Source organism: Cebidichthys violaceus, unplaced genomic scaffold (assembly GCF_023349555.1).
Source record: "Cebidichthys violaceus isolate CVI_PGR_0920_01 unplaced genomic scaffold, fCebVio1.0.p SCAF_40, whole genome shotgun sequence".
Lineage (NCBI taxonomy): Eukaryota > Metazoa > Chordata > Actinopteri > Perciformes > Stichaeidae > Cebidichthys > Cebidichthys violaceus.
The window spans coordinates 1,462,334-1,482,221 of NW_027176595.1; the positions used below are offsets into that span (position 1 = coordinate 1,462,334).

The 19,888-nt window shown below is 42.8% G+C and overlaps 2 protein-coding genes across 2 annotated transcripts; one reads left to right on the forward strand and one right to left on the reverse strand.

The window, feature by feature from the left end:
• The first annotated feature begins 3,799 nt into the window (after positions 1-3,799).
• Positions 3,800-8,206, forward strand: mylpfa (myosin light chain, phosphorylatable, fast skeletal muscle a). Its single transcript, XM_068727999.1, has 7 exons — positions 3,800-3,908; positions 4,513-4,611; positions 5,837-5,912; positions 6,013-6,117; positions 6,799-6,877; positions 6,972-7,020; positions 7,523-8,206. The coding sequence occupies exons 1-7, from the start codon at positions 3,906-3,908 to the stop codon at positions 7,622-7,624; spliced, it is 513 nt and encodes a 170-aa protein (XP_068584100.1). The 5' UTR covers positions 3,800-3,905; the 3' UTR covers positions 7,625-8,206.
• A 497-nt stretch (positions 8,207-8,703) lies between these two features.
• tbc1d10b (TBC1 domain family, member 10b) lies at positions 8,704-19,573 on the reverse strand. The gene is made up of 10 exons (XM_068727882.1): positions 19,137-19,573; positions 17,112-18,167; positions 16,204-16,303; positions 15,990-16,097; positions 15,087-15,193; positions 14,500-14,614; positions 13,054-13,119; positions 12,785-12,974; positions 12,471-12,625; positions 8,704-12,327 (listed from the first exon to the last, which is right to left on the reverse strand). Exons 2-10 carry the CDS (start codon positions 18,146-18,148, stop codon positions 11,431-11,433), a joined length of 2,775 nt encoding a protein of 924 aa, XP_068583983.1. The 5' UTR covers positions 18,149-18,167; positions 19,137-19,573; the 3' UTR covers positions 8,704-11,430.
• Positions 19,574-19,888: the final 315 nt, after the last annotated feature.

Here is a 19,888-nt window from a genome sequence, read left to right on the forward strand (position 1 = left end):
GGAGAGAAGGGGGGTTCTGCTCCTGTGCATCTGGTGGGATGCAGACAACAGGGTTGATTGTAATTTAAATTGAATCAACTGTATTCATTAGACAAAGCAACTTCCTATGACTCAAAAAATATGTGTAAGTTTAAGAAGTTTAATAATCAGCCTCCTCCATGTTCAATGCCAGCAGACTGAAAAAAAGCTAAATCTGACCTCTGACCTAAAATAAACTTAACTGCATGCTGATTTATGAAGCACAATGTAGTCAAATAACAAAACAGGGTAACCTGAGGCCAGTAGGTCCTCAAACAGAATATTATATACAACTCTCTGACATGTCACAAAGGTTCGCTGAGCTCATCTTCCTCCATAGGATCAGCTGGGAGCTTCTCCACATTCCTGACCCTACAGACAGACATACCATGCACCTAAAAAGTGATAGATGGCTTCAGGGGAGCGTGGCGACACGCGTCACGTTACAGCAATGATCGTAAAAGTGTTTCCACATCTGTATGGAAACACTTGTCAAGTCAGCAAACTGCAGCAGCAGACAGGTCTGTGAAAAGGTTGAGATGTCGAAGTTTATTCTCATGATGATAACTGGATTATATCGTGTACCAAATCGTATTGCAGTAATATCGAGGAGTTTATAGAGAGAGAGAGAGCTGCTATTTCTTCTCACAAAATGTCTTCATAGAACAAACTTTCCTTTCCTCCTCAAATCTTGTCACATAAAAGAAAGACAAAACATTTAGAGTTCATGTTATTATGTTGATCATTTATCATCCTTATCAAATAATTAATGACAAATGTACAGAATGCAAAATGGCTTCAAGGAATTTGACAAACCAGAAAAAAACAGATGAAATTGTTCACATTAATGTAGATATATGCTATAAATTATTATCATATTGATGTGTATAATATATAATAATTTTACTATAATTATTATCAATATCATTATTATCAGCATTATCATTATTGTTAGCTTTATCATCATCATCTAAATATTACTGTATCTTATACCTCATACAATACTAAACTAAACATCATTCTATTTTATGTTAATATGCTGTACTGTGTTACTGCATCATATACTATATTACATTTCTATTTGCTATATTAATCCAGACAACTCTAAGTATCATTACTTCCTCACAGTACTTCATTCTGGTGTACACTGTTGACATTTATTAGACCTGCTGTTGTTATTCTTGACACAATATCTCGTAACTTGTCACTTTATGTTTGTCTTGTTTTGTTCTTGTAGAGTTTTGTATAGTTTCTACTCTTATACCAGTTGTATATTCCGCTTATTTTATTTAGATTTTTCTTATCTTTCATTTTCACTTCTATATTTTTTTGTACCTGTTCTGTTTCTGTGCTGCTCTAACAGCAGAATATCCCTTATGTGGATCAATAATTATAAGATAAGATTGTTTAAGATAATTATCATTTTAAAAATGTTCATTTAAGAGGTTTTAATTGATATCGAATGTAAAGCCAAAGTCTTCAAAATATATTCATGGAGTCGAGCATCTGTCTAAACTTGCACCTCTTCTTTAAAAGTGGAAATGGCGGTCAGAACATATTTCATTCCTGTGAGGAGGTGTTGATGAGCTAGTGAACCTGGGGTCATAGGTGGCCACAACACAAGAGGAGGTCTGACAGCTCCAGCGTCGACTCTGGATGTCCTTAACACCAAAGTAAAGGAAACAGACATGACGAACAGACATCAGTGTGGAAACACAAACAATCACGATCAGAGAGCTGAGACAGGGGACAGAAATAAAGTCCTCCAATGTAGAAGATTAGCAAAGTTATTAATGAAATGAAAGCAGATTATCTCTGAAGTAAATGTGGACATAAAACCTGAAAAAGCTAATGAAGGAAAGAATTTTGTTCTCAGGGCCCGGCGCATTGGCAGACTGTCAAGTTTATTTAGCTATTTTGGTCGAGCTCAGCTGTCCCTTTTATGCTCTTCTGGGAATGCAGCTGCCATGACCCTGCCAAGTAATCCCCGTGTATTTAAGGGGGAGGAATGGCGGGAGAGTTGGGGTCGGGGGGCAAACAGGTGGGAAAGTGTTCATGACCAAACACACACCTCTGTAGTGATGAGAAAGCCGGACTGCAGCCAGAGGTTAATGGTGCTTTCACTTGTCAGTCATTTAACGACTAAACTCACCTCGTTATCAAGAAAAACAAAACAGACACAAGAAACCCACTTTTATATAAAATACTACTGATAAAGAAAACACATGAAATGAGATGCGTCCTTAAACGTCTTCTGAACATTTTAGAGGCAAATATTGTACTTTTTACGCTCTGACAGTTAAAGTTACATGTTGCTTTACCAATTTAGCTTTTCTATAGAAAATAGAAAATTATATTATTTATATAATAATTATTTAATTATATAAATTATATAAAATAATATAAAGTAAAAGAAGCTCCACCTCAACCAGCTGCAACAGTAATCTAATATTGTTAGATATAAGAGTATTTGTTATACTTTAAGTACAGTTTTTTCTGATCTTACTGTATTTTTACTGAAGCAGAAGTTTGAATGCAAGACTTTTACTTGTTAAGAGGTATTTTTGTATTGTTGTATTGTTACTTTTACTTTAGATTGCCTTTGTATCTTATAGCACACGGTGAATTGTAGTTATATTATAATATATTATTATATTTGGAGTATCTTCTAAATCAGGGCTTTTTAATTTTTTTTTATTCTGCTTTTGTTGTGTTTTGCCTCTTTAATGTCTTTCAATGCTTCACAATCTAAGATAATGATGTTAATGACAAAAATGATGTTTATTCAACAGAAAGACCTTCTTAATTCATGACATTGAATCAGAACTTTAAATTGTTACAACTAATTATAACTTTTTTAAGTTAACTAAAATGATGTATATAGTTTATTGTCATTAATTAGATGAATACGTTATGTCAATACCCCAAATTAATTATGATAAATAAGAGGTAATAAAGGAAAAAACTAAAGATGTGCCTTTGATAAAGTGAAGCCCAGTAAGTATTAATGCATCAGGAAGTTACAGTATGTAATTTATTCTTATACACACAATTCTGTGTGAGCATGCATATCCAAAGATAGATTTTTGAATCCACCCCAGTTATTTTAAATAACGCTGTGTGCAGTTTTTCAAAGACAAACTATAAATATTTGTTCTTCCATGTTGTTTGTTGTGTGTGAAGAGATATTTTGATGAGATGATACATGATAATAAGTTGATACTCTGTGTTACTACAGAGCTTCCTCCATCATATCGTCTATGGGAAAATCCCAGATTTGACATGAGCATCATTACAACTTAAAATAAGCGCGCGGAGCTGTGTACATACAGGGTAAGAGCTGCATCGGCTGCTGAGCTTATAGAATGCTTGTATCTCAGTCCGTAATATAGCAATGGACATCACAAACCAAAAATAAAGTCAGCCAGTGGTTGCTGCTCCTCTCTGCAGGCAGATGGAGGTGGACGGAAGGAGGGTGGAGGGACAGTGTCCACCGGTCTAACAAGCATCTATGTCCCGAATGTCCTTATTAGTCCACGTGGGACTGCAGACCTGCAATATGGTCCCTCAGCTATCAGGTTTACTTAATTCCAAGACTCCTGGGTCTATTTCTGATCTCCTGTAAGGTGATACGCTCCCCCGCCATTCTGTCTCCTTCCCTTTAGCCATCAGTTCATCCTTGACCATCCTCTCTCTCTCTCCTCCCCCCTTCTCTCTCTCCAGCTCACCCTCTCTCTCTTTTTTATCCCCATCCAAACTTGAGGCTGTGGCTAAAGTTAGACCGGCCTGCGGAGGGGTATATAAGCCTCTGGGGATGTCCGTAAAACGCGGCTTCATACTGTCTTCTCCTCCTTGATCAGCCAAACCTCCACTCATACCGTCTCAAGATGGTGAGTACCAGGTTTCCCACATCTCTGCACTCTTCTGGTGGAAATATCAAACCAACCCCATGGATTAACTCTTATCTGCATTTTTCTTTTTTTTTGTGGAAGCTTGAAATAATATTAACTTAAAAAAGATGGGAGCCTTTATCATCACTTCCAGTAAATCATTTCTTCGATTCGATTTTTGGATAATTGCAGTTGTTGTTGATGCAGTTTTAAGGATGCTTGGGTTGTTAAATTCTAGTTTGCACTTCAGATTGCATGCCATTCTGATAACCAATATGGAGGATAACCAAACAACCCATGTGCATCTCATGTTCTCAACCTGTTATGACCTCTTGACATAAATCTGAGGGACACAATTGATTGGAAGGAAAATTGTTCTGCTATATAATTCTGATATCTGTTTTTGTAGTTTTACCCTTTTTGGCCTCTAACAATTACTCAAATGAAACAATGAAAATGAAAGATGTTCATAGGATATATGGTGGATATATATGAGTGTATACATTGTTTAATCTTTAGGGGCCACAAGCCAAAAAGGTTTGGAACTCAGTAGCATCACTGTGAGTTTTTTCTTCAGGTTTTCACTCATGTGTTTGTCCTCCAGGCACCAAAGAGGGCAAAGAGGAGGCAGGCAGCAGGAGACAGCGGTTCCTCCAACGTGTTCTCCATGTTTGAGCAGAGCCAGATTCAGGAGTACAAAGAGGTGAGGTTTGTCCGGCCACACAGCGACACTCCATCGCTGCAGGAGCGCCTCGTTTTCTACTGTATGAGCATCAGGGAGCAGCAGACGTCTGTGTTTGTTTCTAGTTATTGGACAGACACATAGATTTAAAGAGCCTGCATTAAAAATTAGAGTTTTGCTATGCAGCTCTTGGATCCATTTTCACAGCAGTTGCTATTTTGGCGTGCATCTCCTCTTCTCCCCTGACAATTCAATAAGCACAAGAATGTCATTAGGAGGAGCTCCGAAATTCCTGTCACCATTTGAAGCTCTCCACATATCGTTCCCCTTTGACCCCCCCCCCCCCCCCAACTCCCAGCTGTCGCTCAAACATCTTTTTAAGGCTGAAGGCTGCGAGGACACGCAGAACAACCGGACCTATGTTGTGATGCAGAACAGAGAATGTGAGGAGAGGAAAGAAAAGAGGACATTTGTTGTTTTCAAAACGTTCTTGCGTTCATCTTTTATTGAACGTCATTTGATAAGCAGAGACAGAAAGTCCAAATGGAGAAAGTGTGAAGGACGTGTGTTGGGGTTCAGTAAGGTCAGGCAGTTTAGATTTTCTTCAGCTGTGCTTGGATAAAGATGGTGTCGGTGTCTGTAATGTGTTGTCAAGGGATATGTGCTGGCAACAGAGGAAACATGCCTCCTGCTATAAGTGATATGGGCGTCTTCAGTGCCACTTTGGGAATGTATGACACGATGATTGCGGTGATCTTAGCACATTGCACAGATGGAAAGATAGCAGAGCGAGGGCAAGTGTGTGTGTGTGTGTGTGTGTGTGTGTGTGTGTGTGTGTGTGTGTGTGTGAGAGAGAGAGTAAGAAATAGGAAGGCAGGGGGAGAGATGAGAAATGAGTTCTAGTTCAAGAGATTAAGTTTCAGAGTGGATCAGGCAGCTGTTCCCTAATGATGCTTTCCCAAATTAACATGTAAGGAAAGACTCGGGGCTACCTTAAGCACCCCCAGCTCCCCCCACCCCCTCCTCAACCCCCCACCTCCCACCCCACACCCCACAAGGCCACCACAGTCAGAGTGGACTTTTCGGGTGCAGCCTTTTTCTTGCACAATATCCTCTGACAACATTTATAAAGCCCTGCGTCACAGATACTCACAAGCTGGACAAAGTGAGGACAGAAGAGTCCCTGAAAAAGGTCTCACCTCATCAGTTTTAAGTAATGAACCCAGTCTGCTTCTCCTCTTTGTAGGCTTTCACAATCATTGACCAGAACAGAGATGGTATCATCAGCAAAGATGACCTGAGGGACGTGCTGGCTTCAATGGGTGAGCGCTGTTGGGATGAATCTACAGTGGAGAAGCATGCGTGGCTACTCGTTTCATGGTCTCTTGTACTGATCCAAATTTGTTTTTGGATCTTGTTCAGGCCAGCTGAACACCAAGAATGAGGAGCTGGACGCCATGATCAAGGAGGCCAGCGGTCCCATCAACTTCACCGTCTTCCTTACCATGTTCGGAGAGAAGCTGAAGGGTGGGTGTCTCATTTTCATCAACTCTTTCTCCCAAAGCTTTATACATTAATTAATATTTACATTATAACGTAAAAAAAAAGGATATTTAGTCAACAGTGGACTCAAGTACTCTTCCTAGGTATAATTTTGATGTACTTGAGTATTTCCATTTTCTGTAGCTTTATACTCCAAAGTTTCAGAGGGAAATTTACAATTTTTACTCAACTGTATTTATTTACAACAATAGTTACTTTTAAGATTTCATATACAAAACATATTAGTTTTATAACATATGATGCATTTTTATAGATTAAACTACCCAACAGTGTCGGAAGTATTTAAAATAAGCTCTACTGCGACCAACTGCAACATTAAATGGCTTCTTACATATCAATAGATCCAAAAATATTATAATATGCACAATATGTTAAGATTTGGATGCAGGGCTTTTTACTCATAATAGAGTATTTGTATTGTGTGGTATAGAAATGGACAGGTTATGAGACAATGGACCCCTGGGCACAGACATGTAAAGGGTGTTTTGGATCTCTCGTAGTTGTTTTGCATCTCTTTGAGGATGTTTTGTGTCTCTTTTTGGAAGTTTTGAGTCTCCTTTTCAGAGTTTTGAGTTTCCTTTTCATAGTTTTGCATTACTCTTTGGTAGTTAGGGTTAACTAACCTTTCTGTCTTGTCCTCGTCAGGTGCTGACCCCGAGGACGTTATTCTTACCGCTTTCAAGGTCCTGGACCCCGAGGGTACTGGAACCATCAAGAAGGGATTGTGAGCAATCTTTTTTTTTTAAAGATTTCAATGTTAACCATATATGTCCAATTCATTGTTTGACTCCCAAAATCTGTCTGTTCACTCATTCCAGCCTTGAGGAGCTCCTGACCACTCAGTGCGACAGGTTCTCCAAGGAGGAGGTAAAGTTACAGGAGAACTGCACGTTTTTGGCAGACTGGTCTTATATTCAACATATTCTGAAGCGCTAATAGTCAGACAATCATCCACCTGTAACATATTGATTTGCTTTTAATGCGTTAATTGAAAATATTTTACAGAAGAACGGTAAAACATGAACAAAGTATGGGATCCAAGTGGGTATTCTCTTCTTAGTCAACTGCCTTTATAGTGACTGTAAAAGTGTTTCATTTATTGCAGATAACTTTCCCTTATTTCATGGGGGAAATGTCACTTCCGTATGTCTGCATACTAAATCCATCCATTGCTCAAGACTGAGAGGTTTACTTTGGCTAAAAACTAAACGGTTTCATAGAGTAAGCTGCTTTAAAGTGGGAGCTCTCTGTAACAGTGAGTGGATAACTTGACCGGTGTCCCAAAGACATGCTGCATTCTTTTGAAGAATATCAGTATAGCTACATTCTAACGCCATTCTGAATATCCAACCTTCATTCTCTCCCTCAGATCAAGAACATGTGGTCCGCCTTCCCCCCAGATGTTGCCGGCAACGTAGACTACAAGAACATCTGCTACGTCATCACACACGGAGAGGAGAAGGAGGAGTAAAGAGAAAGCTATAGAAGACAAAAAAGACAGCAATCCCTTTGCTTTTCTGCCTTCCCTGCCCTCTTCTTTCCTCCTCTTCCTCCTCGCCCACCTTCCGTGTAAACCCATGTGCTCAGCCGTTCGTGGTCAAACCAAAGACTTGTCACTCTGACACATGAGAGGGCTGATGCCCATGGGGTGTCTATGTTTGCTTATGGGGAATAGGGCTGATTTCCAATAAAAGGATCCTGTAACATCATTTCCATCCACAAACTTTTCTCAAAAACCTTTTCTTTCCTTGCAACCGTCTTCTGTCTTCTCACCTCTAACTCTCTGTCTGCTCTGTCACGTCCATCTCTGAGGTGTGTGCATGAACTGTGTCCCTCTGAGGAGACAGGTTCACTGCCGGGCAGGGGGGAGCGCACAGTGAGAGGACCTCATTCTAAATTTTGAAGACGTCCTCTCGGGTGTGAAGGGGGAGAGGAGGGGGAGCAGTTACAGGTTAGAAAGGAAAAAGTTGCCTCCTCAAAGTGACGACAACTTATCTTCCTTGAAAAGTGAAAAAAAAAAAAAAAAAAAAGAAATTGAAGGAGGGGAGAGAAAGGGCCGAAAGAAAACATTCAAGTCTTCGATTGCTTTCCCTCCGCTCCTTCCTGCAACCATTAAATCCTCTTTTTTCCATAAGCTGGACTCTTCCTAGCCTTTACTCTGTAAAAATAAAAGGGACAAACTGTGAATAAAATCTCTTTCCTTTTGTACAACAGTGTCTCTGTTCAGTGGCTCTGTGCGAGGAAACCAGTCTGGTGGATTAAATATCAAAATCCCTCTTGAATATATATCTATAGTGACATCTAGTGGAGCGTCTTTACATCTGGATGTACAAATAGGAGCCCGAGATGTAAATCTGATCCACACAGATCAGCAGCTTAATGTCTATAATGACCAAACCACTGCTATTGTGGCAATGACAGCTGGATTAAAAAAAATGCATCAAAATGTATGTTTCCAAGAATTCAGCAGATGTCAAGGTTGAATTCATCACTACTGTTACGCAGACAGAACATCTTCCACATTCAAAAACACCAAGAAAGACAAAAACATGATTTAATATATTATGGTTTATTACTCATCACAAATGTCATTATCATCACCAATTAAATACATCAGTTGTAGATCTGAAGGAATGAATTCAATTAGCTATATGATTTTATTTCACTTCCGCCAGAGAGAGTGACAATGTAAACTTAAAAACACAACAGATGTAACGGCATGGGGAGGAAAATAACCAGCTGAACCGCTTCTTAGTGGGAAGTCATCCTCGATCAACTGCGATGAAGAATGACGCTGTCAGGATGGACGCAGAAATTGCACAACGGACCTGACAGACACGGGTTTCTTGATTCGTCCTCAATATTGCAGCGCTGATTCCACTAGATTATTAGATTTGATCATCTCGAGCCCTCTGGAATAAGAGAAATTACGTTATCCAAGACATGAGCGGCGAGAATGTATTGCTCATAAAATATTGAAGTCCACGAGGAAAGAAAATGTGCCCAGAAAAAAACTAAAAACTTCTGAAGCACAAAATTCTTTCTTCCCACGGGAACACCAAACAGATCCTCACGATCGGTTTGGTGAAATCAGTGCTGCTGTCACCGCACACCATCAACAGTCGTGATGGAGGAGGGTTTGCATAGATGTGTTCAGGTTATCCTCACATACGCGACACTAATCTGTGCCTGTGAATGCACCGGCGTCGGGGGGGGGGGGAGGGGGGGGAGTGTGTGATGTTTGTATCTCTAAACGACAGCCTTGTAAAGACCTGAAGTGAAGAACAATGAAAATGCAGTTGACATGTGTTGGCTACAATTACACGAAAGTCCCTCTAATCCTCAACTACAAAAACAGTACAGTTAAAGAGCATCAACGTTTGTTTGTTTTTTTGCCATCAAATGGTTTTACACTAACTATACCTGGCACTATTCATCGTATACTGATGGGGTTCAGTGCAGTTTAATGTATGCATAAATATGTTACAGTACAGAACACTGAGTGTAAATAGGTTAGGGAGTTAGTCCAGAAGTCATCATGAATGTTACAACACAACCTGGTGAGACAGACATACTCAAGATCTCCAATTACAGAACCATTCAGAGCTCATAGATCACTTCTTAGTATATTATACAGTACGATTAAGACCTTCAACTCCCAACAAATTCTGTCTGAATCCTCTCGCGGGATGTTCTGTCCGAGGCCCGTCTATCTAATACTGCGCTTCAGTAAACCGGAGACTCGTGAACCTTTAGTTGAACTTAAATAAAAGCGAAGACATGCGTCGAGTTTGTCGTGTAGAAGCAGAGGACTTGGCGTGCAAAGAAACGAAATCAAAAACAAACACTTAAAGATGATCCCCCTGCAACTACACTGCGTGTCGTCGGCCATCGTTCCAGTCAACCAGGTGTCTCTTACTCACATAGAAAAATAGTCAGATGCAAAATAATAATAATAATAATAATAATTCATAATATACTATATTTGATTAAATTAACCACTTTGTACATAAATACACGTTGAGAGGTTAATGCTACGTTGGCACACCTGGCACCTCCGGTCCAGTGGCTTCCTATAGGTCCTCCAGGCTGAGACTCTCGTCTTATGTCACAGAGCGGTCGACTTCAGTGGTACTTTGTGACCAAATCACAAGTGCAAAAAATAATTATCTTCCTTCATTCTCTTTTTAAGATGCTTGAAAATCACATTCTAATGGGTTCATTACCCAAGCTGAAATTTGGCTAAATAAAAATAGGTACGTAGGATTTTGTTCGTCAAAAGCAAAATAATACTAATTTGACAGATTTGGTCTGCATTGCAAGTTTCTGCGCAACAAGTTTATCAATTATGTTGCGTCCGCTTTTTGCAAAAATCAACCTCACAAGAAATTTAAATAAAATAATAAAACGCTCCCTGTGTTTTCTTTCGTCAGAGACAAAAACACGCTTGGTGGTGCCTGGTTGTATTCTTAATGTTCTCCCTCTTTTCGTCTGTGTACATCGCTCCATTTCCCCCTTCAGGTTTATTCCACTGCAAGAAGAATTTGGGGATAAAAAAATAAATAAAAAAAAAAGCAGCCAGAGGGAGACTGAAAACAGGGAGGCCACACACAGAACAGTAACACATTCCACTACACTACTAAGGCACACACTCACTCACAACATTTAACATGACAATAAATACATCCTCAACAACATTACTAGCATTTCTGCCTTCAGTGCCTGTTTGAGACGACTTCAGAGGAGGTTTCTTTACGTCGCAGGCATCCAGAGAACGAGTCCACAGACGAGAGACGAGGGGCATGTGGAGCGCTAACAGGATCCTATGTGCTGTAGGGAGACGTCTTATTTACACACTCTATGGCACCGCAACTACCTTCAGTTCAACAATCCCTCCAGTCAAGGGTTCTCTAAACACTGCCATCCATCTCATTAAAATAATACAAATCATTTGAAAATAAAAAAACTAAAAGAAATAAAGGACTGTAATCTGTAATTCACAGTCCGTGCTCCAGTTGAAAAAACATCTCACTTAAGCCTGGTGAAAAAGAAAGCATTGAGCATAGGGGCCAAAAAGCCCCCCGAGGTGCTGTTAAAACCACGATCCAGTTTTCTCCCCCATAGTCCTGGGACTACTTTAAGTCTTTGAAATGATGCGTTAGGAAGCCGCCCCACGTATTTGTATTAATCACTCTTTCTGTGTCTGGGGGTCTTTGTTCCCCTGACCTCTTTTTGTTTCGCGTCCCTTTTCATTATCCTGGAATGACGAGTAGGGAACTAGGCCGAATCTCTTGCTGCTGCGGCTCCATTCTTGTCCTCCGCTTCTCCTCCCCCTTTGTCCTTTTTCTTCCCCCCTTTCTTCTTCTCCTTGTCTAGCCTCTCTTTCTCCTTCCTGAGCCTCTCTTTCTCAGCCTTGTCCTTTTCTTTCTTTTCCTTCATTTTTTTCTTCTCGTCTTCCTTTTCCTTCTTCTTGTCTTCTCTGCTCTTCTTCTTCTTCTTCACCTCTTCCTCTCCGCTTGTGACGTCAGCCGCTGGCGCCGCTTCTTTTTTTGAATCTAGAATTGGCGGAAGCGGAGCGTTGTTTGCCGTCGGAGAGGGGAGGGTGGGAGTGATCTGCTCAGAGACGATCTTAGGGGAGGGGAGAGTGCTCGGCGGTGCTGCTGTGCTTTGTGTCGGGGCCGAAACGGTGGGCGGGCCCTGTGCTGAGGTGTCTTCTGAGGAGGTCTGAGGAGGCCCACACGAGGAGCCAGATGCTCCTCTGACTAAGGGGCTCCGAATGTGAGGTACCGGTGCCCTCTGAACGGCCCCTGGAGGAATAGGTGGTTTATGGCTGGGGCTGGATGACTGATGCGTCAGGCCCTCCATCCCCGAGGGGCCCGAGAAGGAGCTCTTCTTGGACTGGAAGGGAGCCTTGGACCTGCGGAAGCCAGGGAGTGAGAGGAGGCTGGAGGAGGCCCTGAGGGGTCCCGGCGGCGGGATCGAGCTTCCCAGGAACGAGAAGCTGCCGCCGGAGCTGATGGATGCGGCGCGGCGCTTGTACTCGAAGATGGCCCTCGTACCGTGGAGGCGGCGGCCGGGCTGGTGCGTCAGCTCCCCTCTGGACTCCCTCCACTTCCTCACCTGGATGTTGCACTCCCTCTCTATGAGCGACTCCGTCACCGGGAGGATGATAATCTGGACCACACATGAGACGAGACAGACAGAGGAAGTGATGAGTACTGGACTGGGCACTACAGGACAAAGTGACTCATACCTCGTGTCGCTGAGTAAAACCAGAAGCAGCTTTTGTTTATGTACGAGAAGAGAGAGATACCCACCTCCTGTACCAATATGTCCTCTCTGATAGCGTCGGGTGAGATGTTCCTCAGACGCTCCATGGTTTCATACATGCCCTGTACTTCCCGCAGTTTATCCACAGAGCCGAGCATCTGTTTCAGTAGCACCATTCCCACACGAAACACTATCTTCACCCCTACAACCGGAGAGCGAAAACGTTTCTACTCAAGCAAGTATAAATATCGATCCAAATTCTGATTATACCGTTAGAATTCATCACCAACTAGAGGTAAATGTGGCTAGCCACGTCAGGTATAAACATGCACCAGCTGGTTTATATGGATATGAATGGTACCTTCACAGAAGAACATGTCCCACACACGCAGTACACTGGCCCACGGCAAGGTGCGTGAGAAGATGCACATGAACCACTCAGTCATGTAGAGAATCGGGTCGATCTTGAACTTCTTAAGATGACGGTACGCCATTGGACACGTACGCCGCAACAGGGAGAAGAAGATCTCACCGTCCAGCTGGATCGCCTCCTGAAAAGACAGAAATGATGGCGTCAATACAGCTGAGAAAACTGACAGGAAGCTCTGAGAAAAGGGTTCTCTCACTCACCAGTCCAGCGCTGTAGTAGCCGGGAAGATACTTCTCGCATATCTGGACGAGGCACCAAAAAGCTTGCTGTGAAACCAGAACCAAAGTACAACAGTTTAGGTTAGAATGGCACCGACAGCTGCATCAACTCTTTTCTTTCCTGCTCCTTTTTGTCCAATGTGCACAATAATAATTGACTAAATCTTCTCATGCCTCCTTCTTCTGGAGATATATAGTGATCTATGAAAAAAAATAAATGAAATATAAAACACTTCCTGTCCTTCTGCTAAACAGAAAAACAGCTTTGAAACTGTGAGAAAACGTTCAGTAGATAAAGACACACTCCAGCTACAGCAACAGTGTCATTAGAAAACAAAACACGCAGCTACTTCAGTATCACTACATGCGATCAGAGCACTGTCACGCAGACACCCGTTTATATCAGGGACTGAATCTCAGGTTTCAAACCGGCTGATGAAGCAGGTCTGTGCGGTAACCTTGCTGTAAAAAACGTCGACCGAGCAAAGCAGCTGTAACCTGAGTCCTGTCTGTAGCACAGACGCTTGATATTGTTTCGGTCTGGTCACATGAAGCATCAGCAGTGTCACTGGTCTGCTACTATTTTTAATTTAGCGCTTTGTTTCGTTTTCTCGCACGCCTACTCTCTCTAAATTAATAAACTGATTAAGAAGGCCGGCTCCATCACTGGCTGCAAACAAGACTATTTGGAACAGGTGGTGGAGAGGAGGACACTGAAGAAACTATTATCTATATTGGATAACCAGGACCACCCTCTCCACCACCTACTGCAGGGACAGCGGAGCACTTTCTCCAACAGACTGATCCAGCTCCGCTGTCATAAGGACAGATACAGGAGAACGTTCCTGCCTACTGCTATAAGACTCTATAATAAATAAGTTCGGGCCAAATCAAATCGTTAAACCTCTGCACTACTGTTTATTTAGTTGATTTAATATTATTCTGTTATTCTATTCACTGTGTATATAGTGTGCATTTTTTTTATATAACATCTTTACTCTATTATAATTGTATATATTGTGTATTGTGACATGTGTATTTTTCTTGTATTTTTCTTTATATATAATATTAAGATTTTTATACCTGTAACCTATTGCTGCTCTGTAACCTATTGCTGCTTGTAACAAAATAATTTCCCCTCGCGGGATCAATAAAGTTAGTATCTATCTATCTATCTAAAGTACTGTGTCCAGCGAAGAGGAACAGGAAGAGAGCTCACGCTTTAAAACGTAACGTGATTTCTGATCAAGCATCGCTACTCAAAAACAAACTGCACCGTGTTGTGTGCTACGCGCTGATGCTAACTCGTCCTCCTGAGGGCCCACTGGTCTGGAATCAAGTTGGTAATTCTTTTGTCTCATGGAAAATCATGCAGTGAGTATTTGACCTACGATACAGTCTTGTGTGACGTGTGAGAACCTGTCTCACCTCAGCAGGCATATGCATGAGCAGCACCGCAGCCACCGGAGCCTGGGCCTGGCAGTAGCCCTCATCAGGCCGGTAGATGGTGTAGGCCTTCAGGATCCGGAACAGATCCTGCTGCCTGCAGGAACAAACAATAAACGTATTAGGGAAGCACCAACCTGACCTTTTAAAGTCCTGATACCGATATTTGGGTACCAGACAATACCGACTACCGATCTGATGGAATAATAGGCTGTCGGCCTCACTGTGTGGAAGTGACTGGGATCGTTCTTTTATGTGTAAAGCAACATCACGATTGATTTAAACAAAGCTTTCCTAACTTTGTAAAAACTAAATGTAACAAATACATAGATATGAATTCAATAAATTGTTATTTGTATTTAAAATAATAATCCAGCTGCCAGCAACTTGATAGAAAATCTTCAAAATGAACAGGAATTATGCTTCAAGTGTAAACCTATTTAATGCAGCAACAGATTAGTCAATCCTCTCATCAATCATGCGTGTTTATTCGGATGTTGAACAGTCTGAGTGTGAGTGAGTGTGTGTGTGTGTGTGTGTGTGTGTGTGTGTGTGTGTTTTTTTTTTACCCGTGGCCACCGCGAGCAGCAAACATCTCATGGAAGGGAAACTGTCTGTGGAGATCTTTCTCTATAATGTCCAACCATTTAGCTTCTCCCTGCTCCCTCTCCAGCTCCTGCAGGGGGAAAAAATAAATAGACAAGTTTTAGAAAAAGTTCTCATCAGTAACTCATCAGTTAGTTTCCAAATTAGCCATCAAAGTGGATTAGACAGCAAAGCCCTGTATGAAAACACATTTGAGAGTCAGACAACACAAACGATACTAAGCAGACTGCTGGGACCCTGACCCTGACCCAGCGGAGGCCGGAGGCCAGACAACCCCCCCCCCCCCCCCCCCCCCACAACGTGGACACGGAGGCCGGCAGGCAGGATTACCGGTCCTGATAAGAGGCTTACAGCTTGTTAGGTCTGCGCCTGCGCCCTTTCAGCACCCCTGGAGCTGAAATTGCCCAGCTCAGCCACAACGTCCCATTACAAGTGTCCCCACTTTGAGCCAGTTACTCAACCAAAATACTGTAGCTTCTGCAATGTCCTTAAATATTCTGAACACAGCTACAACCAACTGAATACAAAGAGAGAGAGATGAGTTCAGAAGTAAGAGCGCAGAAGAATACAAGATCAAACTCAATTTTCATATTACCATGGAAGTGTATTAGTGGAAGACTGGCCACAAAAGCAATTTCGGGACTGTGAGATTGTAATGTTAGCTATTAGTGTTGTTGAAAATGTGGTAACAGTTGGAGATTTTAGTTAGATGCTGGAGGCCTGAATCCATGTATAATGAGCACCAGTGTATTTGATGACAATCTTAGACCTCATGTTTTTTTGTTACACCATTCACAGTCTGTGCTAAATTGTAAAATGTTAATAAAAATAAAACTTTTAAAAAGACAACATGGTAACAGTGATACCTCAAATTTTCCAGGGTTGGCATCCAGGAGCTCTTGGCTGTTGGACAGCAGCTGCCAGGCTTTGGCTCTGAGAGAAGATGGAATCCCCTTCCTGCAGCGCAACTTCACCTTTAAACGCACAATAATAAGGACACACGGGGTATCAGCTCTGGCATTATGTCAAGTATGACCAATCCAAGTATATATACAGCACATCTGAGAGGCCGATGCGTACCTTCTGGAAGCGATGTTTGACCCATTTATCCCAGTTGTGGAACATATCGAGCCATTTCACCTCCCTTTGTCGGGCGACTTCAACTCGAACTTCCTTTTCCCTGTAATGTGAGTAATGACTCCATCACTGACAGAACTGGGAAGTACTCTTTTTCTTTTCACACCTCTACATATTGCACTACGACATGTTTCGACATTTGACATTCTAATCTCATTAAACAAATGAATTACTTCACTCTCTGTCTTGCATACATTTGCACAACATTATGATAAATTGCTCAGATACAGAACAACATTGACCAAAATTCACTGCCACTAGTGACGGTAAATCTATATATTCTTAATTATTCAACAGTGGAAGAGCAATTAGCTCGTCAGAAAAAGTAGAAGCAAAATCTGACAGAAAAGAGAGGAAGAGAGCAGATGGGCATTAGAGGTGATACCACAGAGACACACAGTCAGTACATATTGAGTCACAAAAACGCGCTCAGCATTATCTGAGTCAGACCAAGGGGAGATAAAGGATGAACAGATATGTTTAGAGCGGCAGAGAAGAAGAAGACAGGAAAGAGAGGGTGAGACAGGGTAGAGAGGACTATCTCTGGGGCACATGGATGACGGAGTGACTGAGATGTTTGTTTGAAGCAAAGTGACCGATTAAAAGGAAGATAGGCAGGACTTACATTTATCTGTGTAAACCAATTCTGTGGCCATAATCTAATGATGTCTCATTATGGATATAGTGTAATGTCTACATTAAGCTTAAAGCTCCTTCAAACATCCATAATGAATAGCTGTCTCTCCTTTCAGAATATCTCAGACCTATCTGTTAGACACAATGACTTCACTAAGTGATCAACGTATTGCACAGTGGACGGGAGCTTCATTAGTTAATGTCAAAATACTCACCCTGTTTCACTGTACTGATTCCCACCTAGGAAGCCATATTTATCCGTGCGTCTGACAGCCATGCCATTGACCTCCGAGTCGGAGCCCACAGAGCTGCCGTCCTCTCCCAGCCCAGATAGAGACTCCAACGTCCCCGACATCAGGCTGGCTGACTCTAGGTAGCTGAGGGTGTCGGGGGCCGGCCGGGGTTTGGGGTTGGGCAGTGGGAAGTAAGGGGCCGGCTCTTGGATCAGTGGGACAGTTGGGCTGGGGTGTTCGGCTCTGGTGGGGGTGCTGGGCGGTTCTGCTTTCCCTGCTTCAATGGAAGTGTCAGGCTTCGGGGAGACGGGAGGAGGCGGACTTTCAGGGTTTTGTGCTTGTTGAAGTGGCTGAGGTTTCTCCTCCTCAGCTGCTGCTGATGCTGCCGTGTCGGTGAATTCTGCAGGAGCAGGAGCAGGAGCAGGAGCAGGCACTGGATTGGAAGCTGCAACGATTCGGGGTTGGCCCGCTGTAAATTGACCATCATCCATGACAGGATTTGGATTGTGTGTGACATGCACATTAGGGTAGAGATTAGGACCAGGATTGAGATCAGGAGAGGGGGATGCCTGTTGCACTTCGCTCTGAGCTGATGGCTCACTTGACAGTGCTGGGGTCTCTGTTGCAGTATTAAAGAGCTCTGCAGCTGGTGGGTCACTGGTCATTGTTTCCTGCTTCATAACATGGGCTCCAGTCTCCACAACTTTCCCTGCTGAGTCCTCTGTCTGTGGAGCAGCCTTGTGTACCAATAATGTGAGGGGGGTCTCAGCAGTGAGTTTGGGAGGACTCGAGGATGGCAGGGGAGAAAAGTGTGAACCCTCCGACTGTGCAGCAGGAGTGTTTCCAGTCAAAGCTTTGTCATTGTAGAGGGAAGACTTGGGCGAGGGCGTCTCCTTGGCAGACTCTGGAGCAGGGCTGTTGGTAGCAGGGTGCGCTGATGAGGATGGAGGGACGGATGGAACTGCATGAGGATCACCCAATGCAGGGGGTGATGGGGATAGGGTGAAGAGTTCAGCCATGATGCCACTCTGATCTCTCCTTTACATATAGAGAGAAAATGACAGATATCAGTTTTCTTTTGCTAGAGAGCAGCTCTCAGTTCAGTCCATAAATAAGACCTACAGCTTGGATCATAAACAGTTTATTATATAGTGGATAGAGATGCAAATCCTCTCAGCAACAAGTCAGGACCCTGGCAACTTTTAAAGGTCAACATTTGATGCAACAGATGACTAAAGTGTATGGAAATCTTCACGCTGTTTTCTATAAAGCAGAGGCGCAGAGTTCCTCTTCTTAAAATTAGATCAGAGAATAGAATAGGAGAAGCAGCAGACTGTCAGGCTTGTAACTCCCCTCCACTGTCAGTGGTTTTACGTGTAACTCCATATGTGATGTTTTTGATGCATTATTTCGGCAAATAATAAAGTTTGCAGAAAGAATGTAACAAGCTACAATTCCTCTTTTGCTACACAGAAGCCAGAATCGTACAGTAAAACTGCTTTACGATGATATAAAGCATACAAGTCATCACACCAGAAAAACGCTGACATCTATAATATCTCGCTTTAACACTATTGTACTTTCCCAGCGGGTTAGCCACGGTGACACAAATACATTACTGATTATACGTTTCTTCTACAGATATAACAGTGAACTGACATTTAACGTTATCAACAAAGCACTCCCGACAAACATCGTGATCCAGTACTTTGCTGGTGAAGCAGGTTAACGTGTATCGTGGTGGTTCCAGACAGCTATTGGTTTCGTGCTAGCAGCTAATAACACCAGCCACTTTGTTGTCATATCCTCTCTCTCGAGGCCTTTCTCGAAGCGACTCAACTTCCCGATTCAGCACACAGGAGCGATGTGGTTTACTAATAGCTAATAGTCCACACCCTCCCTCCCTCCCTCCCCGAGTGCTGCCAGGCCCTGGCCGAACAGCGTCCACGGCCTTGTCCACCCCGCTGCCCCAGTCAACCACAACTTCAGCTCGGCTGCTCAACTCACCCACAACCGGCGTGTCACTGTGATCCGTCCGCCTGGATAGCCAGGGGGGTTCCTATCCGTACGCTCCCCCCGCCACTGCTCCGGTTCCGCAACCTCCTCGGTGAAATGAAACAACGGAAAAAAGCGAGACCCGGGCCAGGAACCGCTGAACGGGGCGAGGACCTGGAGGCGCAGACGCCTTGCAATCGGCGAGCTTGCTGGCTAAATTACCAGCTAAGCTAAGTTAGCTTGTTTAGCCTAATGAAACTATTAGCATTAGCGCCGATAGTGTTCTGTTAGCCTAGCTAGCTAGCCGAATGTTTCGGTTAGCTCAGTTAGACATGCGGACTTGCTGCAACAATTCTCACCAACCTTCTAAAGAATAGTTTTAATTCTGAAACAAAAATGACTTTCTTTGTTGAATATATCCCAGCACAACGGTAACGGGTCCATCCAACACCAGCAACCTGCATTTCCTACTGACAGCTACGTGCGTGTTCTCGTCAATGTCGTCGTGCACACGCACGCACCCGCACAGGAGCCTCCCTTCCACAGTAGAAATACGCTATTGTACACAAACGATGCATTATGCATTATAGACAGTGGTGGAAAGTAACTAAGTACATTTACTCAAGTATTGTACTTAAATACACTTTTATGGTTGTTTTGAATATTTCTATTTTATGCTTACTCCACTACATTTCAGATGGAGATGTACTTACCTCAACAGTTAGGCCTAACTGATAGCTTCAGTTACTGGTTACCTTGCAGAT